Consider the following 26,858-nt stretch of genomic DNA (forward strand, 5'->3'; position numbering starts at 1 on the left):
CACCTTTTTGGTTTTTTCAATCTTTCACAGAATGGAGATGTCCTGGCTCTGAGCCAGCCATCTGAGGACCAAACCAGGCTGTGTCTAACAGTGAACTTCTTCTCTTGACCCAACAGGATTACAAAAATAAAAAATAAAAAATAGAGACAGGTAAAAAAGTAAACAAAACCAAAACAGCAAATCAAATGGAAGCAGGGTTTTTAATCAGAGTACATCAGGAAGGCAAGAAACATGGATATGGTCTGGGAAAATATCAGAGCTGTGAAGTCCTGTGAAACAACATTCAAACGCTTCTTTTGTTTTTCTCCCACGTTTTCTTTTCTTTTTTTTTCCTGTTGAGACAGGGTCTTGCTCTGTCACCCAAGCCGGAGTGCAGTGTCACAATCATGGCTTACTTACTGCAAACTTAACCTCCTAGGCTCAAGCAATTTTTTCATCTCAGCTTTTGAAGCAGCTGGAACCACAGGCATGCGCCACCTCACCTGGCTAATTTTTTTTATATTTGAAGGTTTTTGTACAAAGTTTTGCTATGTTGCCCAGGCTGGTCTCAAACTCCTGGGCTCTAGCAATCCTCCTGCCTCAGTCTCCCAAAGTCCTAGACTACAGATGTGAGCCACTGTGCCTGGCCGTCAGTTTTTCTTAGGAACCATAGATTTAACAATGAGTCTCTGTATCATTAATATTCAAAGTGTGGTCTGTGGATCTGCAGCATCAGCAAGGTATGAGAGGTGATAATAAATGCAAATCTCTGCCTATTTCATTTAGACCTGTTGAATCAGAAACTGTATTTTTGCAAGATCCCTGAATGATTAATGTGCACATTGACATGTGAGAAGCACTGGTCTACACTACCTGGCAAAGAGTAAAGAATAGTCCTACAGGTCAGTGATGGCAGTGCTCATTGTACATATCAAGGACACTATGGGGGGCCAATTTAAGGTGGTGCATGAACTGACTTCCACTCCTAGAGTGTCATCTGTATCATTTTCAGTAATTACAGCACTTAATACTCTACCCTTTTGTGAGAGAGAGGAGGACAACACTTGCTCCAGGGCTACTCTGCCAGCATAATCACTTTGGTGTCATACTATAACCATAGGGTTTGGCAGTTTGGTACACTCTTTTTGAAAGACCCCATAACCTTTGTTCTAGATAATAGGAATAAATATATATCATCCTAGTTTTTAAATATTAACCACATTATATCCTCTCTGGATATGTTTAGAATTTCTCTGTGCCCACTGACAAATGAGATGTAGTAATTAATATTCATCTCAGAAGAAACTTTTACAAAAGCTGAATATATCTGGAGCTAAAAGTGATTAAATTGACAATAAAATGCCTAATGCCACTGTATTTAATCACATATTTTATGGAGATCCTTTTTTAAAAATATAGAAGTGTGGACTACATGATTACTCATTTATTTATTTAGTTAACATTTATTGAGTAACTACTATGAAACTGGCCTGGTCTAAGCACTGAAGATACGAGTATCAATAGGTCATTTCCAAAAGAATGGCTCTCAGTTAATCTAGAGTAAATTGACTGTATTACAGTTCTGTTTCTGCCACTTGATATTTCTATGATATTGAGTAAATTAATTAAGTCTCTAAACCTCAATTTCCCCTCTATAAATGAGGATATTATTAGTATTTAATTCACTTAAGTCATGAATGAGTATCAGTATCTAAACCCTAACAAAAAGCTAGAGAATGCCCTATATGACATCACAAGAAGGAAATTGTGAAACAGCAACTTTTATGGCAATGTTTTGAGTTAGGGAGAAGGAAGGAGAGAGTAAATATATTTATAGATAATGATATTTATAAGATATGTACCTACATCTATGTATATAGACAAACATATACTTGTACATTATATATGTATGTATACATGTATCTAAAATGTATATTATTGTCTTAGAAAACAGAACCCAACTAACATTTGGCAAATTGACAACTAGTTAATTGCAATAATTCACAGAGGTATTAAATTCACCACACAATTTTTCTAATACAATCCATATGGTTTAGGAAAATTTGTGTTTCATTAGACTACTAATACTGGAGCCCAGTATTAGTAGTCTAGCCTCTGTGTGCACCTGTAAATGTATGTGTGTTTTCATATGCTTTCAGGAATTCGGAGCATGGGTATTTTAGGTGACTAGGGACATGTATGTGAAAATAATAGCACTATTCCCATGCACTATTAGTACAGACCTCCTTTTCTAGGTGTTCTCAAGATAAGAAATCCGTGAATGAAGGAAATAAAAAGGTCATAACCTGGAATGAAATTGAGGAAGAAATACTTCCCTCTTGCTGCTAATTCAGTCCTTCATATTTGTAACAATCACTAAACCTGAAATCCCAAATGCAAGAAATTATTATTTAAATTGAAAAGCGGTAGCTGACTTCAGCAACAAGAATTGCAATATACTTTATAAGTAACCAATAGAAAGAAATTATTGACGAATCGATAATTCAGTTTGGCACTTGACTAATGGCAGCATCAACAAATCAGCAGTAAGATGCTTAGGCTGTGCATTGGTGGTGTGCTAAATTGATGAATTTGTCTTTTCGACCTTGGATCTTCAATCACAGTTTTCTTAATGAACTTCAACATGGCTTCTGGTGCAAATATTTGTCAGTGCCATTGCTAGAACAAAATAATTTGAGGCTTAGCTACTTTGTTGAGATTAAAGTGAGAAGAGGCACTGTTTTTGGTCAGTCCCTAGTTTAATTGTTGTCAATACCAATGGGGATATCAAGGACTGTTCCTTGGGGATATAAGAGACAGACTTGCATTCTGAGAAATAAATTTGTGAAACCCACATGTTATGGATGAGAATAACAATCTAGAAATGAGAAACATGACACTGTCAGGAAACATGTGAGCGGAGAGTTTGAGGATCCTCCAGAAGGCCACTCAGGGTGCTTTGATGAAATCTGTGGGAGGCAAGGCAGAAGAACGTGATTCATTCAGTGAGCCCAAGTTCAGTCAGTTGTATGGCGTGCCTGTCTGGGGAAAGACTACAGGAAAAAGAAGGCAGGTAACCAATACGGAGTGTAGTCATCAGGCCAGAACGGGAGCACTGGGCAATGCATCCTTAATGACATTCAGAGTAAGGAAAAAAAAGAACCAATTGTACCAGGATCCTAGTCACCTGGTGGTTCTGTGTCTACAGCCTGAATAGATGGTTCAGGTAGTCAGTAATCAATAGCCCTAGCTAATAAAATCGCTAATTGGCCCCTCTTGCTCTGAATTCATATTCATTAATCAACTGTTAGGTAATAATTTATCTTCTGGAGCAGTTATTTCTACAAAGAAGAAATGTGTTGAGTAGCAAAGTTCTTGGCTCATTCTGCAGTCACATGTTGAAGTTTAAATAAATGAACATTTAGGTATTTTGGGGTACACATGTTCCTCTTTTACTTTTGGATAGTAGGATGCAGTTCCTGAACAAAATTCCCAAAGCTGGATCTAAAATGTGAGGACCAGACTCTGGGTCAAGGAAACCTCATTGAATCCAGACTTGGGGAAAGAAACAGATTCCTTTCTAACAGCAACAGATGAGATATCTATTTTCTTGTAAACATTATTGATAGATGATCATGTTACCTTAACACAAAAATAATCCAAACAATAGATTTAAAATTCCTCACATGTGAACAGGACTTGTTAGCAATACCTTCTCACTAGGTGCAGTCACATGCACCTGTAGTTCCAGCTACTTGGGAGGTTGAAGCAGGAGGTTCGCTTGAGCCCGGGAGTTCCAGGCCAGCCTGGACAACATAACAAGGCCTCATCTCGTAAAAGAAAATAAAAAATGTCTGTGTTTTTCGAACTTTCTAAACTTATTTTTTAAACTCATAAGGCATAGAAAAATATTTGACTGTGAAAGGTGTATTCAAACCCACCCACTTATAAAATAGTAATTTTCTTTCTCAATTTTTCATTTTCCTCAAGAGGAAAATAAAGGAAAAAAGGAACACAGTAAAAGCCATGATTTTTTGAAGCCAACTGAAAGACAGATGAAAAAGAAGGAAACTAAGGTACCTGATGTTTTAAGTATTCTTTCAGAAGAGTAGTCCTGTTTGATTCAGGCTTGATTTCTTTTAAAAAAATGGAGTGGGCATGTTCATTTTTATAGCCCTTTAATTGTGTATATTAACACGCATTTTTCAAATGACAAATAAATAGATAAATATAATTAAATGAATTAATAACTAAGTATTGATGTCCTTATATTAGTTTGGTTCCTTTTATATTATAGTCTAGTATAATTATTGCCAAGTTAAGCCCCTTCCTCCCAAAGGAAATAAGATACTACAATTCAAAAGAATTTCATCCCTAATGATCTATATTAAAATGAAAATTTAAAAATGTGACAAGAACAACGGGGGATTCATAAAGTGTTTAAACACTTGAATTTTGAATTACTTCTCTTTTATCTATTTTTTCTTATTTTATTTGATACCTATGTGACATACTTAATGTTAATTAAAGACTGTCAAGAGGAAACCAAACAGATTAAATTTCTAGGGGGTTGGAAGGAGTAGAGTGGATGGCTTTGAGCTGCCTTCACACACATTCTAATTCCAAATATAGCTTTCAGGCATAGAGATGTACATTAATTTATATATGCACAATTTCACAATTAAAAAATGGCAGATTATCTGGTTAATAAATGATAAGGAAACTAAAAGTTAAAGTGAATCTCTAAGTAGGCAATTGTTTATATATAAGCAAAACAGCATAACTTTATGGAACCTGTATTTTAAAAAGCAAATCTCAAAGTTTAATGATCTGACAGGTTCCTTTCTAAAGTCTTGGGCATGGATAAAGCGGAATCTCTAAAGTAATCACCTACAGCTAATCTGTAGCTCAGCTGAGTTGCAGGGCCGTTTACTTGTAAGTAACAAGGGAGAATTGGAAACTAATTTATCTTATTGCTTACATAGTTATAAGCAAAGACTTTGCAAAGTTATGGAGTCAGAGTTGATAATATAAGTAATTTTTCTGGATATAAGAACTATCATGGACCATGAAGAACTGAGTGTCAGTTTCATGTAAATACAGTCTATTCAATAATCTGCTAAAGGTTGATAACAATTGATCCTACTCTTTACTGCTTCTTGTGAACTGGGCACTCTAGAAGCACATAGTATAGCAAGTTGATGGTTCTGAGCTTGTGAAGATTTCATTATGAAGATGTGCCTCAGGAGGAAAAGCAAAAATAAATAAAAAAATAGACATTAAACAACAATCCTCTAAAAGAAAATTTAAAGTATTAATGATGACATCGTCTTCCTAATTTGTTACCCCACCGCTGACACCTCAGTCCCTTTCCTGTACTCTTTCCATGTGTGCCACAAAAACTTCTCCAGTCTATGGGAAATCTAATATTCATTCCAATTTATTTAGTGCATTCCAGGTGCCTTATGTCCTTTTAGTGCTATGCTTAATGAAAGACATGACATAGATTTAGCATCCATTTGACTTTATATTCTATTGCAATAATATATTCTCATAGATAAGCATGTATTGTGACTGTATTGACAACAATTAAATGCATAATTTATAAAACAGCTGACATGTATTAATTTTCCTGAGATGTAACATCTTTCCATAATATATTGTACTATACTTTGGTTGGGAAAATTATTTCATACATTTTATCAAAATCTAGAAAACAGCAATTTCTGACTTCTTTTGTGAGTGTCATGTTTCCCAAATAAATCTCTGTCACATAGATATTTCTCCACCAAAGAAACATATATAGCCAAGTCCTAAGCACTTTTTTTTGGTAGAAAGTGATTTATTTAGAGAGAGAGAGAGAGAGAAACAGGAGAAGGAGAGAGAAAAAACAGCTAAGTCTCACGCTGAGTGAGAGAATCCAGAAAGATGGAATCCAGGAGAGGAAAGCAGCTTCCACAGTGAGTGGAAAGGAATAGCGAGAGATGGAGTTTAGGAGGGGAAGACAGACTTCCACAAGGGAGTGTGGAAGGGGACCCGAGAGGGGAAATCCAGGAAAGAGACCTAAACACTTTTACATAATTTACACATCAAATGTGCATCTATTTTTCCCCTGGAACCATTGATATATAATGTGAAAGATGAGCATATAGGTTTAACATTAAGAGAAATAATTTACTTCTCTTGGCAATACTTAATAAAAAGTGTTGGTAACAGTGAGAGTTAACCAAAGCCTGGGAGCTACAACATGTCTAGAGAGAATTCATGGCAAAGTAAATAAAGGCAACCTAGTTACGCCCACATTTGGATTCAAGGATCTCAGAAGGGTGAAGCTCCAGAAGGTTTCTGGGTGTTTCTGTGAACCATCTCTTCTGTTTCTGATTGAAAATATACCAGCATCCTCACAAAAGGTGGTATTATTCTCTGAAGGGCTGAATCTTTTTGGCAGCCCAGGGCTCTCTGGAGGGGCTGGGTTGTGAAACTCCTGAATACCCACCTCCTTGGGGAAGGACAGACAAAGCAATTGTCTTTTCTATTTCTGTTCTCAACCCCAGCAGGACGCACAATGAAGAAACACACAGTCACAGAGTACACCTCTGAGACAACATCTCATTACCATCCTGGAATACTTGGCATTATTTGAATTTCACGAACACCCACACCGCCCTTGTTCCCCAATCTCCAGATGGTTCAGATGAACCTGTCAGGAAGCAGGACCAGTGTGACAATGAATAAGTTCCTGGTGTGAACCTCTGTAGCTCAGCCTCTCCATGATGTAATCTCGGTTCCTTCTGCGGCTACAGAAATGGGAAGAAAGGATCTGAAATACTATCTGATTGCAAGTGACCCTCAGGGGCAGGGAGCAGATGAGGGAGTCCCAAGTGCCCCAGTGGGGCTTATTGTAACCTACCTGAAGGGAACATTTTTCTAGGGCACAAAACAACCAGTGCAAGTCTGCTGTTGGAAGTGTTCTCTAATTTCTTTGGTGAAATGGGAAGATTTTGAGTTCAGTTCCTCTTGGGAGTGGAGGAAAGAATCCTTTCCAAGGTAGCTTCTTCCTCTAGCAGTTTCCTGTCTCTTGTGATATGTGAAGATTTGCCATCTTGAGACATGGATCCCGTGGAAGTCTGACCTGCAGACCCTGATTGAATGATGGATGAATGAATGCACTCCCACGATAGTGTTTAAGTGGCCTAGGGAATGGCCACTGGCTGCTTTCATAGGGCGAAATGCAACCAACGGACCCAGACCCTCTGTCTGTCCACACTTTTATTCATAACAGAGGTTCTAAGTTAACACACTTGTGGATAATTAACATGGTTAAGAGAATGGTTTTACCACTGGTGGAAGCTTTTGGTTCTGGGGCCCAGAGTAAATGCAATTACCAGGTCATCCCCTTTGATCCTCGGGAGAGACCACCCAGCACAAAATTAACATGAGTAAACAGAGTGGAGACAAATGGGTGTGGGGTAAGGCCTTTTGATCAGTCTCTAGTTTCCTTCCTATGCTAATGTTAACAAGTCTCTAATTTCCTTCCTATGCTAATGTTAACAAGTCTCTAATTTCCTTCCTATGCTAATGTTAATCTGCCTCAGTAAAACCCATTGGCCTTCCAAAAGGTTTGAGATTACAATCTATGTCTTTCCTAACAGTTTATATCTTTAATATCTTGCCAGCCACCCCAGTGAATAGCAAGACTGTCTAAGATATTATCATATTTATTTGTGTTTTGCTGAGTTCTTCTAGTAGACGTAAGGCAGTAAAAATATTATTTGGAAATCTATCAATCAATCACGCAATTTAGAAAGTTGTTAGAAAAACTAGGGTTCTAACTCTGAGTTAGAAAAATTAGATTGATTTCAGTCAGTGGCAAACACAGGAAAATGTATACTGAATCATATTTCTTTAAATATCAAAATTAGAAGATTGTGAAGTCGAATGAGGTCATCTCCTGAAGCTTCTGTAGTAGGAATGCTCATCCACAATGAAGGACAGGGTTGGATTTATTTTCTTTAGACGATCCACCATCAAACAGTAGAGATGGGGACCCTTACGGTCTATATCCAAACAGAGCCCAGACTTTTACGGACTGATCGAGGCACAATGCTCAGACCTACATCTCTTCAGAGGCTCACTCTGTAAAGAAAAAAAAAATCATTCTGCCCTCGAAGGTGGCTGTAGGAAGTATTCACAATGAGTCAATTAATATCAAGATCTCCTGTTCCAGGAGACTGTTAGTAAGTGTTACAAAGGAAATTTTATGTGCTCACGTAAGTTTAGAGAAAACACTGGCTAAAAACTAGAATAGAATTATTCTTTCCTAGAGAAATTTTTACAGCGTTCACTGTTGTAATACGAATTGTGATTCCTAGACGGAGGCATCTGATGTGAAATAAGTCTCCAACTTATTTGACCACAGAACTTATTTTTAGAGTCCTCTGAAGGGACCAGTGTTTTGGAAAAGATTATGGGAGCTATGGGACTGGATCAAAGGCTAATGAGGATATTGTAAGGGGTATTGTCCTGGTGTGGACTAGCTGCACCACGATTTGAAGAGATCAGTTTCTGGAATTCATCCCACATCTGCCGAATCAGTCATTTAAAGGTAGAGCAGGAGATAGTTCCATTTTAAATAAATGTCTCAGATAATTCTCATGTCCATTGAGAACACAGATTCCATCAGTACAGAGTTGGGTTAGGAGCCTCTCAAAGATGTAACTTCCTAGGTCACTGTCAATCACAATGCCATACATAATCTTTTCATAAAGCCCTTTCTACTCCCAGCACTCTCTTCAAAGTATTCTTTACTTCTGAGTTCCTAAGACTATAGATAAGGGGATTGAGCATGGGATTAAAGAGGCTGTGAAACAGCAGGAGATATTTCTTCTGCTCCTTGAGGTTTCCATATCTGGGTCCAACATACATGATAATGGCTGTGCCATAAAAGAGTCCAACCACACAGAGGTGGGAGGAGCAGGTAGAGAGGGCTTTTCGCTGACCTTCCCCTGATTGGATCTGAAGGATGGCACAGAGGATGCACATATATGAAACTACAATTGACGACAAGGGTCCCACCAGCACAGAAATTGCTCCGGCCAAGACTATGATCTCATTGATGTGGGAATCTGCACAGGCAACTTTGAGAACAGCCATGATTTCACAGAAAAAGTGATTAATTTTCTGGGACCTGCAGAAGGGTAAAGGTAGAAGTAACACTAGATGAATCAAGGATAGAAGGACACCGATGGTCCAGGAAGTCACCGCTAGGGTGATGCAGACTCTCCAGGTCATGATGGCAGAATATCGGAGGGGGTGGCAGATGGCCACATACCGATCATAGGACATCACCACCAGGAAGAGACATTCTGTATGTGCAAAACTCAAAAACAGAAACATCTGGGTCATGCAGCCTGCAAAGGAGATGGGCTTGGCTGGAAGCAGGAGGTTCACCAGCATCTGGGGCACCGTGTTGCAGGCGTAGGCGATGTCGACGATGGCCAGGTGTGAGAGGAAGAAGTACATGGGGGTGTGCAGTCTGGAGTCTAGTGACATGAGCCCCAGGATGGCCCCATTCCCCAGCAGGGTGAACATATAGAACAGGGAGAAGAGCCCAAAGAGGAGCATCTGAATCCATGGGCTGAGGGGAAATCCCAGTAGGAGAAACTCTGTGATGGAAGTCTGATTTGTCCCCATTTCCCTGTAGAAGAAACAAAGGAGCTCACCAAGTCTGAACATCTGAGGCAAATGTTTAAACATGCTGTAACTGTACATATTATTGTTTGAGTGTTTCCTAAAAAAAACACCTTGAATGATATTTTGATCTTTGTCACTTACTAAGAGAAAAATTATGCATTTAAAAATGAAGCACAAGGAAAATTTGTCACCAATGATAAATTCAATGTTAGTATGATATTATAGTATTCATTACATCTTATTTTCAAATCTACTTTCATCACAGTTTTACTTAAATTGCCTTCATAGCATGGACTCTTTCCTCAGTTTGTGATGACTATATCCGATGCTTGCCCTCTGTACTCCTTCACTGCGGAGTACTTATAGCCATACATATGGAAGTGTGCTGGTGTCTATGTCTATATACAAGGATAGAAAGAGGGATGAGGACCATGTCGATGATCCTGCTATCAGGTCTTCTCACCAATTGGAACCTTCATTATATGAGTTATTTGTTAAACTTGTGATTTTTTACTGATTGTATAATCTTGATTTAAGTTGAGAGAATGGCAGTTTGCCCTAACTTTGGTTGGATTTAAACAGACATCTTTGTGTTTTGACTTTTGTACCCATAGAGGGTCTACTTTGTTTGTGTTGTCTTATGATCAGAATGTAGCTACCTGTCACCTTCTTATACAATAAATATGTATTTATATTATTTATTTGTATATTTTTTTCTATTTTTTGAAAATTTATTTTTAACATTTTTTTAGTGATACAAAATAGATGTACGTAGTTTTGTGGTACATGTGATAATTTAATATACTCATTTAATTTATAAAGATCAAATCTGTGTACTTCGGCTATCTGTCACCTTAAATATTTGTCTTTTCTTTTTCTTAGAAACATTCAAATTATTCTCTTCTACCTATTTTGAAGTATGCAGTAGATTACTGTAAACTATAGTCACTCTTCTAATCTATTGAACACTAGGTCTTATTTCTTCTATGAAACCATACATTTGTAATCAACTTCTCTTTATGATCCTTTTTTGCTACCCCTCCTGGCATCTGGTAACCACCAATCTACTCTCTGTCTTCATGAGATGCACATTTTTACCTCCCACATATAAGTAAGTGAAAACATATACTATTTGTCATTCTGTGCTTAGCTTATTTCATTTAATGTAATGATCTCCAGTTCCATCCATGTTGCTGCAAATGATGGGATTTTATTCTTTTACATGGCAGAATAATATTCCTTTGTGTGTGTGTGTGTGTGTGTGTATCACATTTTCTTTATCCATTTATTCATTAATGAGCACTTAGGTTTATTTCATATTTTGGTTATTGTGAATAGTGCTGCAATAAACATGGCTGTGAAGATATCTTTTTGATATGTTCACGTCCTTTCTTTTGGATATATAACCAGTAGTGAAATTGTTACATATCATCTGCTTATTTACATTTGGAAATTTCCAAAATTCTGCTATATTCCTATAGTAATAAATGTCTACCCAGTAGATACACATATGAGTATATGTATAATTGAATCTTTACTCTGTGTAATGTACTTGTTTTCTATTTGATTCTAGTCTAATCTATTCTATTTCATTAGTAAAAATGCTGACTGAATGATTTCATGAAGGGTCATAGTCTGGGATTTAAAAAACACTGATCTCTATCCAAAACTAGAGCTAAAACTCTAACCATACACTTGTATTCATAGAATGCTTAACATATTTTATAGCTTCTTAACTATCATGTATAAATAAATAACCACCTACTATTTATGGTGATTCTTTAGCTTTTAGGGGCCTATCAAATGTTTTAAAATTCTTCCAAAGCAAACAGGGTGTATTGAGGTTTGAATTACTGCAACTTCTAAATTATTGCTTCTGTTTTTTGCCTGACTCTATAGCCTTCTTCAGTCCATAATCCATCTGAATTTCACTAAAATAAAAAAATTCATAATTGAGTTTCTATCAATGAGTTCCCCATTCACATTTTCTGTGTTATTATTTGAAATATTTCATCAGCAAAAGTAAGTTTTTGTATTATTATTTCAAAGAAAGAATCATAATTCAAAGTAGAACTTATTGGAAGGTGATATTATCTTAGTCAAGAAATCATTTGATAATTATTGAAATTGCCTTCTTGAAAAGTAGTAATTTTATTAGGAATGAAGTCGATTTCAGTGAATGTTTTAATTCATAGATAATTAATCATCCATTCAAGATGGGATTCCTTTGTCATGTGAGAAGTTGAACTAGAAGAATGCCAAGATCCCTTCCAGCAATATAATTCAGTGGTCCCAAAGGCACAGGAAAGTGTTATTCACTTCAACTTTCTTGCAATATTTGAGACCAATGAAGATAACAATGCTGTTTCCAAAATTTCATATGATAAAGGCACACAATAAAGTAGCAGGACAAATGGTGTCACCTCATCTTCCCCCATCTCCAAGGAGCTAAATTACAAAATAAAAATCCACAGGTATTAACTGTACATACACTACATCCTGCTACATGTGTTGGCTGAGGGCGTGTAAGACTACTTGTTTGCTGCCACATGTAACCTGGTTGGATTGATAAGACTGTTAAAAAGACACAAGAACAGAAAATGAAATACCGCATATTCTCACTCATAGGCGGGTGATGAAAAATGAGAACACAAGGACACAGAGAGGGGAGTACTAAACACTGGGGTCTATTGGGGGGAATAGGGGAGGGACAGCGGTGGGGGGAGCTGGGGAGGGATAGCCTGGGGAGAAATGCCAAATGTGGGTGAAGGGGAGGAAGGCAACAGAACACACTGCCATGTGTGTACCTATGCAACTATCTTGCATGTTCTGCACATGTACCCCAAAACCTAAAATGCAATAAAAAAAAATTAAAAAAAAAAAGACTCACAAATATTCCAGTAAAAGAAAGGAAATCAGTATGTCAAAGAGATATCTGCACTTCTATGTTTGTTGCAGCACTGTTTACAATAGCTAATAATTGGAAACAACCTAAGTGTCCATCAACAGATGAATGGATAAAGAAAATGTGGTACCTATACACAATGGAGCACTCAGTATTCAGCCACAAAAAAGAATGAGATCTAGTCATTTGCAACAACATGGATGGAAATGGAGATCATTATGTTAAATTAAATAAACCAGGCACAGAAAAACAACCATCATATGTTCTCACTTATTTATGGAAACTAAAAATCAAAACAATTGAACTCATGGACACAGAGAGTAGAAGGATGGTTACCAGAGGCTGGAAAAGGGAGCAGGGGTATTGGGAAGAGGTGGGGATTATTAATGTGCACCAAAAAAAATTAGAAAGAATGAATAAGACCTACTATTTGTTAGCAAAATAGGGTGACTATAGTTAATAATAATTTCATTGTACATTTTAAAATAACTTAAAGAATATAATTGGATTATTAGTAACTTAGAGGGTAAATTCTTGAGGGGCTGGGTACCTCATTCCCCACGATGTGCTTATTTTACATTGCATCCCTGTATCAAAACATCTCATATACCCATAAGTATATACACCTACTATGTACCCACAAAAATTTAGGAAAAAAGGGACTCACAAATTTGATAATTCTCATGTTTAAATAGCTCAGAAAAAGGAATTTCATGTTAGAAAATAAAGCCTTCTTCTTATGTAACCTAAAACTAGTTTGCAGTCAATTGTTCTATAAAACCACTATTTAATTTCATGAGGCAATAGAAACTTTTACAAGCAAACTCCCACAAATAACTATTTTACCTTACAATTTAAACAGAAATTCAATGCCAAATGTGTCAAAATAAATTATCTACATTAGGTATATCTAAAAGAGAAAACTTTTAAATTTGTCTAGTAGCTAAGTCTATAAATTGTAGAAATTTGGCATTATGAATAAGAATTACATTTTGCATTGTGATTTTTTATTACAGTCCATCTGAAATTATATAATAAATCAAGACTGGATAATATAAAAACTTACATCAGGCCTAACAACCAAAAATGAGAAAACAAGCTGGGTATGAGTTAGGTAAAGCTTCACAAATCAGTAGAAAGTATCTGAGCTAGTGTTGAAACTCTTTCATTCCAAGATTATTAGGGGGAAAAGTGCCCCAACGGAGGTTGGATATCTCTCAGAGGAGATGACTATATTCTCTGCTTAGATCAACCATATCTCCATCTGCTATGAAGGTGTGTTGCAGTGAAGGGATAAAGACCCATCATGACACTGCCACCTGCTCCTGTCCAAAGGAAAGGGGCTCTCACTGTACATATCCCTCTAGTTTTCCCTGGAAGAATGTTCACGTCAAGATACTGCTATTAATTTCTTCAGTCACTGTAGGGTTCATGATCAGAAACTTAAGAAGCAATACAATGATTTCCAGGACCTCTTCATATATTACAGATTCCCCAAGCTTATTTTAGTTTCAGAAACTCCAAAATATCCCCACGTACTAACCTTCCAAATAGATTAACTTGTTTTGGGGGCAGGTGGAACCCATGTGGTATTCTCATCCTCTTTAATGTTGGCTGAGTTTTATCTTCTGTGTAACCTGAACATGTATTCTATATTTTTTTCCATCAAGTCTCCACCAGGAATACAATTCCCAAAGTAGGACCAGGTATCAAGAACTATAGAAGCTTTGGGGAACATGTTAAGGCATCAGAAAGAAGAATAAGGCATCCCAATGGGATTTGTTAAACCCTATTTTGTAAGATTTAACTAGAGCACAAACAAGGAAGTACACTTCTTACCGAAAAGCAATCCATGTTCTTCAATTACTGATGATTTTGAACACAAGGTAAGTGGGAGGTGAAGTGAGAAAGACCATGATCCCTGAGGTCTGTGATTCTTACTATTTTCTCTGTCTTCCAAGAATGAAGAAATAAAAACAAACTGACCCTATTTTATAATTTCAGGGAATACAGCTGAGACAATTAGATGCTGTCTTTGTGCTTTAAATCTTTCTTTTGGTCTTTTACCTAAATCCATTCTTATACTTAAATATAAAGGAGGCAGGGTATAATTTGCTAAATTAAAGTTATTTTAATGTTTATGACTGCCAACTAAGAAAGTAAAAATCTTACTATATTTACCTTGAGAGAGCTCACCTGCAGTAGGTCTTCATGGGCTTTTCCCCATCAGACCTCTTCAGTAAGAGGCTTGTTGGTGTCTGGTGTCCAGATTGTGTGCTCATATTCCGGAAGGATGCTGCTTCCTCATACTGATGCCCAAGGGCGTCTGATTCCTAGAGAGAAACAATCCCTGTTACCCATATGTTGTTCATGGTCCAATTTATTAAATATAAAAACTCAAATTACATCTCTTTTGCTGTTTCTAATTTTATAAATATAAAAGACTTCTATATGTCTCATAATATTTTTTGCCTTAAATTCTATTTTATCAGAACAAGATATATTTTGTTTGATAATAGCAATGCTGAACTTGGTTTCCTAATACTTAGGCCATACTCTGGTTTCTCTTCAGATCGTATAAATCTTTCGCCTCTTACCAATACTTAGGTCGATTTGCATTTATGTTCATTTTTGAGATTTGTTCAATAAATCACTTATCTTCTACTGTACTTTTCCAGTTTTGTTATCATTGTATACTATCCCTATAAAGCAAGCTAGATTGCCGTCCTTCTTTTGTCTATTCACAAGAAGTTTTACATAGTATGAAAATTAGCTCTTCCTTGAGGATCAGTAAAATTTGCCGATAAAATTACATGGCATGGTGTTCTTTGATTAGAAGAAAATTCTGGTAACCAATTCAATTTTTTTTTTTTTTTTTTTGAGACAGAGTTACGCTCTTGTTACCCAGGCTGGAGTGCAACGGCGCGATCTTGGCTCACCGCAACCTCTGCCTCCTGGGTTCAGGCAATTCTCTTGCCTCAGCCTCCTAAGTAGCTGGGATTACAGGCATGCGCCACCATGCCCAGCTAATTTTTTATATTTTTAGTAGAGACGGGGTTTCACCATGTTGACCAGGATGGTCTCGATCTCTTGACCTCGTGATCCACCCGCCTCGGCCTCCCAAAGTGCTGGGATTACAGGCTTGAGCCACCGCGCCTGGTCCAATTCAATTTTTTTTAACATAAAGTTTTTGGATTTTCTACCTCTATGTAAGGAATTTTAAGTAATATTTTCCAAATATTTTTTATTTTTCCATAAGTTATTGTGGTACAGGTGGTATTTGGTTATATGAGTAAGTTCTTTAGGGGTGATTTGTGAGATTTTGGTGCAACTATCACATGAGCAGTATACACTGCACAGTATTTGTAGTCTTTTATCCCTTACCCCCTTTTCTCCCTTACCCCCAAGTCCTCAAAGTTTATTGTATCATTCTATGCCTTTTCATCCTCATCGCTTAGCTCCCATATATCAGTGAGATCTGGTTTTCCATTCCTGAGTTACTTCACTTAGAATAAGTGAATAGTCTCCAGTCTCATCCAAATTGCTGCAAATGCCATTAACACACACACTCACACGCACATATATATACACACACACACACACACCATACCCAACTGTGGTATGTGTATATGTGTGTTTGGTATGGTGTATATATATACACACACACACACACACACACATACATGTATATATACATACCCATAGTTGGGTATGGTGTGTATATATACACACACACATGCACACACACACACACACACACACACATATATATACATACACACATATACCATATATATACCTATATATAAACATAGTTTCAGGAACTCTGAAATATCCTCACCTACTAATCTTCCAAATAGATTAACTTGTTTTGGCAGCAGGTGGAACCCATATAGTATTCTCACAAATATACATATACATACCACAGTTTCTTTATCCACCCATTGATTGATAGGCATTTGGGTTGGTTCCAAAATGCTGATAGTTATATGAACAATGAAGCAATGGCTAAATTCCTCAGAGATGAGGAATTTGTTGGGAACTGGAATAAAGGTGAGTCTTGCTATGCTTTAGCAAAGAGACTGGTAGCATTTTGTCCTAGAGATCTGTGGAACTCTGAACTTGAGAGAGATGACTTAAGAGTATCTAGTGGAAGAAATTTCTAAGCAGCAAAATATTTATGATGTCACTTGGGTGTTGTTAGAAGCATTCATTTTTATGTATTCACAAAGATACAGTTTGGAATTGGAACTTATATTTAAAAGGGAAGCAGAGCATAAATGTTTGGAAATTTTGTAGTGTGACAATCCAGTAGAAAAGTAAAAGAACTTTCTGGGGAGAAATTCAAGCCTCCTGCGGAAATTTACATAAGTAACGAGGATCCCAATGTTAGTCACCAAAACAATGGGGAAAATGTCTCCAGGGCATGTCAGACACCTTCATGGAGGCCCCTGCCATCACAGGCCCAGAAACCTAGGAGGGAAAAATGGTTTTGTGGGCTGGGCCCAGGGACCCCCTGCTCTGTGCAGCCTTGGAACATGGTGCCTTGCATCCCAGCTGCTTGAACTTCAGCAATGGCTAAAAGGGCCAACATACAGTTTTAGCCATTGTTTCAGAGTACAAGACCCAAACCTTGGGAGCTTACACATGGTGTTGAGGCTGCGGGTGCACAAAAGTCAAGAATTGAGGTTTGAGAACCTCCACCTGGATTTCAGAGGATGGACAGAAATGGCTGGATGTCCAGGTAAAAATCTGCTGCAAGGGTGGGGCCTCATGAAGAACCTCTGCTAGGGAAGTGTGGAAGGGAAATGTGAGGTTGGAACCGCACACAGAGTCCCCAGATGGTAGATCTGTTGACAGCTTGCACCATGTGCCTGGAACAATCTCCAACACTCAGTGCCTCCATGGAAACAGCCAAGAGTGGGGCTATACCCTGCAAAACCACAGGGGCAAAGCATCCCAAGGCCATGGGAGCCCATCTCTTCTGTAAGCATGACCTGGATGTGAGATGTGGAGTCAAAGGAAATCCTTTTGGAACTTTGTTTAATTAGTGCCCTACTGGATTTTGGACTTGCGTGGGACCTGTAGCCCCTTTGTTTTGGCCAATTTCTCCCATTTGGAATGATTTTATTTACCCAATGCCTGTACCTTCATTGTATCTAGGAAGTATTAATAACTAACTTGCTTTTGATTTTACAGGCTCACAGGCATAAAAGACTTGCCTTGTCTTAGATGAGACTTTGGACTTGGACTTTTGGGTTAGCGTTGGAATGAGCTAAGACTTTAGAGGACTGTTGGAAAGGCACGATTGGTTTTGAAATGTGAGGACATGAGATTTGGAAGGGGTCAGGGTGAAATGATATGGTTTTGATATGGTTTGGCTGTGTCCCCACCTAAGTCTCATCTTGAATTGTAGTTACCATAATCCCCACTGTCATGGGAAGGAGCTGGTGGGATGTGATTTAATCATGGGATAGTTACCCCCATGCTACTCTTCTCATAATAGTGAGTAAATTCTTATGAGATCTGATGGTTTTTAAAAAGACTTTCCTCATTTTGCTCAGTGCTTCTTCCTGCCACCGTGTGAAGAGGACATGTTTGCTTCCCCTTCTGCCATGACTGTAAGTTTCCTGAGGCCTCCCCAGCCATGCTGAACTGTGAGTCAATTAAATCCCTTTTTGAAAATTAATTGTCCAGTCTCAGGTATATCTTTATTAGCAGTGTGAGAACAGACTAATATAACATGTGTCCATCAAGAAATAAAAGTATAAGAAAAATGTCCTGTACATATACAATAGAATACTATTCAACCATTTAAAAAAGTATGAAATCATACAGCAAGGTGGATGAAACTAGAGGTCAGTATCTTAAGTGAAACAAACTAGGTACAGAAAGTCAAATATTGCATGTTCCCACTCATAAAAGGTGCTAAAAATTATATTCACATGGAGGTAGAGAGTGGAATGATAGATGAGAGAGACTAAGAAGGGTGAAGGTGTGGGATGGAGGAGGATGATGAGCATTGGTTAATGGGTATAATGTATATTATGTGAGTGATAGATTCCCTAAATGCCCTGGATTGATTACTGTATAATCTATGCATGTAACAAAATTGCATGTGTACCCCATAAATTTGTACAAAGAAAAAGAAACAAAGTTCCCACCTGTAGACCTGTTAGAGAAATGCAGTCAAAACTGACAATATTGTTCTACAAGCCAATACCTAAAAGATCATGCTTCAGCTTGTTTCAACTACAGCTCCAGACCAAGCTTCACCTATCAATTAGAGTTCAGGTTATAGTATCCTGCATTTTATGGTCCCCACAACCAGTATCCCCTGAGACACCTGCATGGCAGGCATTTGTTTAAGGCTCTGAACAGCCTGTCCTCTGCTTGTCTAAGGCCATAAAGCAGCTTGCCTGCTTGCTAAGGTCTGTGTTGCTCTGACTAGATAGAAATAGTCACTCATATGTATAAAAAGGCAGGTGCCTTAGGACAAACCTGTCCAAAACTGCAGTGACTCACCAATGTTATTCATTATACATGGTCAGTATGTACTTAACTCTAAGTCCTAATGCTGCTAGCCAGGGTCATACTAATGAAAAATCAGTCACACAATTACAAAAATAGCCATTCACACAGCATAGAAATTCCAGGTAACCTAGGTTGGTAATCCAAATGCCGACAACTTAGTTAACCTGAGTTGTAAGCCTGGGTACCAGCTGCTGGGGTTTTCAAGAATAGCCATAAATAACACTTCTTGGCATCACTCACATTTGAGAACTGATTGAGATATGGGTACAAGCATTAGGCAGATAACAAAATATAGTTTTTATTATTGAAAAAAGACTTGACAGTGCATAGGGCTTAGATGTGATACCCAAAACAGTTTACTAATTCCTTACCCTGAATTGAACTCACTGCCTTGCCACAGGCTGCACTATAAAACCACAGGGCTCTTCCACAAGCCCCCATCTGTGTAAAATTCACAGCACAGAAGGGTGGAGAAAACTGTGAGCTTCCTACAAATGGTTGACACTGGAAAGGAAGGAGACAGGAAGATGGACATCTAGTTTCTGTTGATTTTCTTCTCTCAAACTGAGAAGTTAGAAAGACTATTCTAGGTACAATCCTCTTCACACAGAAACGTGAAGCCAGGGGAGACTAAGCTACTCCTGACCCATCTCCACTGTATACCAAAACCCTGAATGTGCACATTACCAGTAATAGTTTGTAGAAGATCCTAAATATTTTACTACCATTTCTAGAATAAGCCTCAATTTACATCAAGGACTCTCTGGATTTCACATTTTATAAACATAGAAGTTTCCCTGTTAAATAATAATGCGTGTTGTCACGTGGATTCTCCTGCAGTTCAAATCAGGACCTATGAGACTTGGAATCTTATGTCTTGTTCTTATACTGTTACCTGACTGATTTATAAAGAACATGCTAATACTATTCTATGATACTAATGTTTTAAATATATTTCTCTCAAATAATTTTTAATCAGTTTAAATTTTACTATCAAGACATTGATTTTAAAAAGATAACCATAGTATGAAGAGCTTTCTTTTAATTGTCACATAATTTGTTTTTAGATATGCAAACAAGTTAATTTTATGAAACTTAAATATGAAGCTACAGAAATTTATCAAACATTTCCTTGATTGTAGTCAAAGTAAAAATAGGCTTTACAGAGGATAAAATTAGCGTAAGAGATTACATTTCTATGACAAAAAGAAAACAGTTAATGCAAACTGATTTGAAATTATTTCAGATGGTTCTTCTGGAAAATATTTAACTAAAAAATTTGGGGCCCATAAATGCTTCTGATAAATTTCACAGCTGTAGTCTTAAAGGTATCAAACTAAAAGACTTCAAACTATACTACAAGGCTATAGTAATCAAAACAGCATGGTACTGGTACCAAAACAGAGATGTAGACCAATGGAACAGAACAGAAGCATTGGAGGCAACACAACATATCTACAACCATACAATCTTTGATAAATCTGACAAAAACAAGCAATGGGAAAAGGATTCCCTGTTTAATAAATGGTGTTGGGAAAATTGGCTAGCCATGTGCAGAAAGCAGAAACTGGACTCCTTCCTGACACCTTACACCAAAATTAACTCCAGATGGATTAAAGACTTAAACATAAGACCTGGCACCATAAAAACCCTAGAAGAAAATCTAGGCAAAACCATTCAGGACATAGGAGTAGGCAAGGACTTCATGACCAAAACACCAAAAGCATTGGCAACAAAAGCCAAAATAGACAAATGGGACCTAATCAAACTCCACAGCTTCTGCATGACAAAAGAAACAGTCACTAGAGTGAATTGGCAACCAATAGAATGGGAAAAATTTTTTGCAGTTTACCCATCTGACAAAGGGCTGATATTCAGAATTTACAAAGAACTCAAACAGATATACAAGAAAAAAACAAACAAGCCCATTTAAAAATGGGCAAAGGATATGAACAGACACTTTACAAAAGAAGACATACATGAGGCCAACAAACATATGAAAAAATGCTCATCATCACTGGTCATTAGAGAGATGCAAATCAAAACCACACTGAGATACCATCTCACGCCAGTTAGAATGGCGATCATTAAAAAATCGGGAGACAACAGATGCTGGAGAGGATGTGGAGAAATAGGAACACTTTTACACTGTTGGTGGGAGTGTAAATTAGTTCAACCATTGTGGAAGACAGTGTGGCAATTCCTCAAGGCCTTAGAAATAGAAATTCCATTTGACCCAGCAATCCCATTACTGGGTATATATCCAAAGGACTATAAATCGTTCTACTATAAGGACACATGCACACGAATATTCATTGCAGCACTGTTTACAATAGCAAAGACCTGGAACCAACCCAAATGCCCATCGATGATAGACTGGACTGGGAAAATGTGGCACATATACACCATGGAATATAATGCAGCAATCAAAAATGATGAATTCATGTCCTTTGTAGGGATATGGATGAATCTGGAGAACATGATTCTCAGCAAACTGAAACAAGAACAGAAAATGAAATGCCACATATTTTCACTCATAGGTGGGTGAGGAAAAATGAGAACACACAGACACAGTGAAGGGGGTATTACACACTGGGGTCTATTGGGGGGAATAGGGGAGGGACAGTGTGGGGGGGGCTGGGGAGGGATAGCCTGGGGAGAAATGCCAAATGTGGGTGAAGGGGAGGAAGGCAACAGAACACACTGCCATGTGTGTACCTATGCAACTATCTTGCATGTTCTGCACATGTACCCCAAAACCTAAAACGCAATAAAAAAAGACAAAAAAAAAAAAAACAAATAAAAGAAACCAAAGAAGAAAGTCATATAAAAATGAACAAACATTACAAAATTTCCTACAACTATATATTTGACAAAATAGCATATTATCAAAACTTCAAAGTAGAATGAACTTTTTTTAAAGTCATCTTTTCAACAAATGAAACATTTACTTAACTCTCTCTGGAAGTTTCAAAGAGTGGGTTATATGCTGTTCAGTATCATTTTATTCTCCTTGTTTTTTCTCTCTCTCTTTTCTTCGTTTAAAACATCTCCTTGTTTTCTTCCTTTGGCCTCTGAATCTCGGGCTTCTTTCCCACAGTCATCATTATTGTTTTTAATGGCTTCTCCTGTCAATTACATTATCAATCCCAGAGCTACACTGAAAAAATAGTATCCTAATTCTTAGTCTTTAACAGGGTAACTTCAACAGCAGCGGACAAGTTGCCACTCTCAAGAACTTCAGAAAGACAAAATTACTTGAAATGAGAATCACCAAAAATTTTTCTACTCATTGAACAGTTCACATACTTAGCCATTCTGCTCTTCATAGTTTTAGAGTGATTTTCTTGGCATGCAGGCTTTCTGAAACACTATGTGGCCTGTAACTTTGGGCCTATCAGAGAAAAAAAAAATAAGGATTGTCTGTGTTTAACCTGATTTTATGTGCCATGGTTAACACTTCGTTTGTTAAATACACATTGGGTTCATGGGGAAATCCTGCTGGGAGGCATTTAGGCTTGCCAGTATCTGAATTCATTTTACTAGAGCATCTTTTAGGACTTCAGGATAGGATCATGATGTTTATAAGCCAGGTTTCCAAGTAGCTTACCATTCTTAAAAACCGTCAACAGAAAAAAGGCATTTCTTTAAAGCAGTGGTTCTCAACATTGCACCTGGGGAGCCTTAAAATACACTGGCCGGGCACGGTGGCTCACGCCTGTAATCCCAGTACTTTGGGAGGCTGAGGCAGGCGGATCACCTGAGGTTGGGAGTTCAAGACTAGCCTGACCTACTTGGAGAAATCCCGTCTCCACTAAAAATACAAAATTAACCACGTGTGGTGGCGGGTGCCTGTCATCCCAGCTACTCGGGAGGCTGAGGCAGAAGAATAGCTTGAACCCAGGAGAGGGAGGTTGTGGTGAGTGGAGATAGCGCCATTGTACTCCAGCCTGGGCAACAAGAGCAAAACTCTGTCTCGGAAAACAAAAAACAAACACTGACAACTGCATCTCCGACCTCTAGAGGCTGGGATTCAATTTACCTGTGTGTGTCCACACAGCAGGAGCCTGAATAACTCCAGGTGATTCCAACGGTCAGCCATGGGTGAGAACCACTACTATGGTCATTTTTATTTTCACCTTTCCTCTTCCTTAGGCTTTGCCTTTACTTTCATTCTTCCCAAAATTTCTACTACTCCTGGTTTCCATTGTTTTCATCTTCTCTATTTTCATAAGCTACACTGATAGACTTTACTGCTTATATAACAGATCTATAGAGATCATTATATTTTCTTTTAGGATCATGAATTTCTTCTGATTTGGGCCCATTTTACTTAAAGGCTTTTGATAGCATTAACTGTGTATAATCCACTACAGAAAAGGGCTGAATATTGTCATTATCATGGTCCTTATAGTTAACAAAATCAACATCCTCAAATTAAAGGCAAACTCCTGAATCACAAATTGAACACTCTCAAAGGAAAAGTGGAGCTTCTCAAAGATACACTTATTCTGCCTCCTCATCACCCCTTTCTCTACCTCCCCCAATACTCTGACTCTCTCATCATTTCTAGCTCTTTCCTAACAGGATCCCCCCTCCCCCTCACCATATTCTTCTTCCTGATGGGCCTATGCTGTCTCTTCAGGTTCTCCAGGCTCATCAGCTTGTTTGGTGTATTAGTCTGTTTTCACACTGCTACTAATAACTACCTGAGACTGGGTAATTTATAAAGGAAAAAGGTTTAATTGAGTCACAGTTCAGTATGGCTGGGGAGGCCTCAGGAAACTTACAATCATGGTGGAGGCAAAGGGGAAGCAGGCACCTTCTCACAAGGTGGCAGGAAGGAGAAGTGCCCAGTGGAGGGGAAAGAACCCCTTATAAAACCATCAGATCTCATGAGAACTCACTCACTATCATGAGAATAGCATGGGGGAAACTGCCCTCCATGATTCAATTACCTCCACCTGGTCTCTCCCTTGACAATTACAATTCAAGACGAGATTTGGGTGGGGACACAAAGTCCAACCATATCACTTGGCTACTTGCTTCCACCAACACTTTCCCCTCCTCTCTCCAATGTCTTGCTCTCTTTGTGTTGGCCAAGCCATAAGCGGCCTTCACAGTGCCTGGGTGAAGATCATGGGAGTCAGGAAACAGGTTGGGATAGCCGCCAAACTGACCAGTGACTCATGTGGCTGTAATCACTAGGACAACAGCCTTGTTCTGGCTGAAATGCTGGTGAAGCTACTCAGGAGTAGATGGCAGACCTATTGGCTGCTACAACTGCAGCAGAGATAAGGGCTCAAAGATGGTAAATGCGGTCTACCTTTAAATTTTTAACACGCATCAGATTATAAATTTTTCTAATGCAGCCTACAATTATTCAGCATTTTCACCTTTCTAATCAAGTCGAGAGATTTACCATGATGTAATTATTCATTAGTATTATTTACATCAACCTGTTATGGCTGTTAAGAGTATTTTTCATATAAAAAGCTACTTTGTTTACATTCAACAATTATATTTACTCATACACTTTATCAACTTGCATGCTTAGCGTGTACACTATATACTTTCATTCTGTTTTCACTTTTTTTAATCCAACTATATTTATTAACAATTCTATTGAATAAAGGGAGGTAATTTTCCTTAGATTCTGTTTGAAAACATTTTCATTTTTCTCTTTTTCTTGAATGATAGTTTAACTGAGTGTGAAATTGTAGAGTAATAGTTTTCCTCATCCTTTAGAATATTCCCTTCTAGCATCTGTTTTGATGAGGGGAAGTCCACTTTTATTTGTTGTTATTTTGTAGCTATTCTCTGAAGGTTTTATTATTTTTGTTCTTCCTTAATATTTTGTGCTTTCATTATAATATTCCTGGATATGAATTTATTTTTACTTATGTGGCTTGATACTCAGAGTATCTTTGGTTCTGAGAATTCATGTGTTTATCCATCAGGAAAAAAATTTCAACAATAATGTCCTATCCCATTTTCATCATTATATTTATATCCTTATAAGATAAATAGATATTCTGTCTGAGTCCAGAGTCTATGTGCTTTTTATTCCATTTTCTTAAAAAATAGTTTCTGTTGTAGTTTGGGAAAATTATGCATTCCATAGTCTATTTCACAATCTTTTCCCCTAATGTGCTCCATCTAGAATTATCCTGTTATTTGAGGGTTTTTCCATATTTAAGAAGATTTAGTCCTTATTTCAGGGAATGCATGTTTTATTTCTCATCTCTGTAATTGTTATCTTTTGGGATCCATCTGTCATTTTCAAATTATTTTTCTTCTTAATCCCTGGCCATCTAAAATAGTTGGCATAACTTTAAGAAATATTTTATGCTTTTAAAAATGAACATAAATATTTATCAATTGTTCATTCATGAATGCACAAAATGCACATCATCAGAAGTGAATTTATTTTCCAGTTGTTGATATTTTCAGATGCTTCTCTTGGCAGCTTCTGAAAATAGATTCAAAGACCCAATTCTCTCTCCATTTCTCTCTCTCTGTATCTCTCTCTCCCTCTTCTCTCATCTAGAAGCTCAGGGGTTGTCTCGGTCCAGCTCTTTGGGCTTCCTATCCAGACCTGGATCCTACATTAATGGTTTAGAATTATTTACCTATAGTGAGACTGAGTACATTGGGAATCCCAGCACCGAGAGTGGGTGGCTGGATTCCACATTTGGTTGTAGCTCAGTGTCTGGGTTCTCTCAAGTCTTCAACCCACAGTTTTCCTGAGGCTATATAGGGAAGCAGTAGAGCACAGTGCATTCTTTGGGTCTCCATTAGCAAGCAAAGGAAGTCAGTCCCTTCCACTCTCCTCCATATCCTATTTTCAAGGAAGGTGCTAAGCCTCAGTTCCCCATTATTGCATGAAGCACTTTAATATCTTTAGTTCCCAAGAGAAAATCTATCTCCACTCAGGCCAACTTGCAAACACAGTCAGCTAACCCGTGGCTTCTGCATCACTCAGACATCTGATTTTATGTTTTGTTTCTGATCCACAGAGATGTTTATCTTGCCTTGGGAGCTGGTTTTGTTTTTTTCCTTTCCTCTCTTTATCATTTATCTGTCACTGCTCTGTGGGGTTTTATTTTGTTTGTTTGTTTTGTTTTGTTTTCAGAGACAGGGTCTCACTCTGTAGCCCAGGCTGGAATACATAGCATGTTCATACTACTGGGCTCAAACTATTGGGCTCAAGAGATCCTCCCACCTCAGTCTCCCCAGTCATTGGGATTACAGGTGCAAGCCACTGTGCCCGTGTTTAAGGCAAAAGTTATTGAGCTACTATCACTGACTATGAGGCTAATATTTTAAAATGTAAAACCATGTATATATAGAAATAAAGTTGTCATGGCATTGTGGGAATTAAAGTGAGAGAACCTTTTGATCCAGCAATCCCATTACTGGGTATATACCCAAAGGATTATAAAGCATTCAGTTATAAAGACATATGCACACATATGTTTACTGAGGCACTGTTTACAATAGCAAAGACTTGGAACCAATCCAAATGCCCATCAATGATAGACTGGATAAAGAAATGTGGCACATATACACCATGGAATACTATGAAGCTATAAAAAAAGATGAGTTCATGTCCTTTGCAGGGACATGAATGAAGCTGGAAATCATCATCCTCAGCAAACTGACACAAGAACAGAAAACCAAACACCGCATGTTCTCACTCATAAGTGGGTATTGAACAATGAGAACACATGGTCACAGGGATGGG

General features: G+C 37.8%; 1 protein-coding gene across 1 annotated transcript; it reads right to left on the reverse strand.

Moving 5' to 3' along the window:
* Positions 1-5,486: 5,486 nt before the first annotated feature.
* Positions 5,487-9,716, reverse strand: OR2A7 (olfactory receptor family 2 subfamily A member 7). The gene has a single exon (XM_017975538.4). It carries the CDS (start codon positions 9,712-9,714, stop codon positions 8,740-8,742), a length of 975 nt encoding a protein of 324 aa, XP_017831027.3. The 5' UTR covers positions 9,715-9,716; the 3' UTR covers positions 5,487-8,739.
* Positions 9,717-26,858: the final 17,142 nt, after the last annotated feature.

This window comes from Callithrix jacchus, chromosome 11, assembly GCF_049354715.1.
Source record: "Callithrix jacchus isolate 240 chromosome 11, calJac240_pri, whole genome shotgun sequence".
Lineage (NCBI taxonomy): Eukaryota > Metazoa > Chordata > Mammalia > Primates > Cebidae > Callithrix > Callithrix jacchus.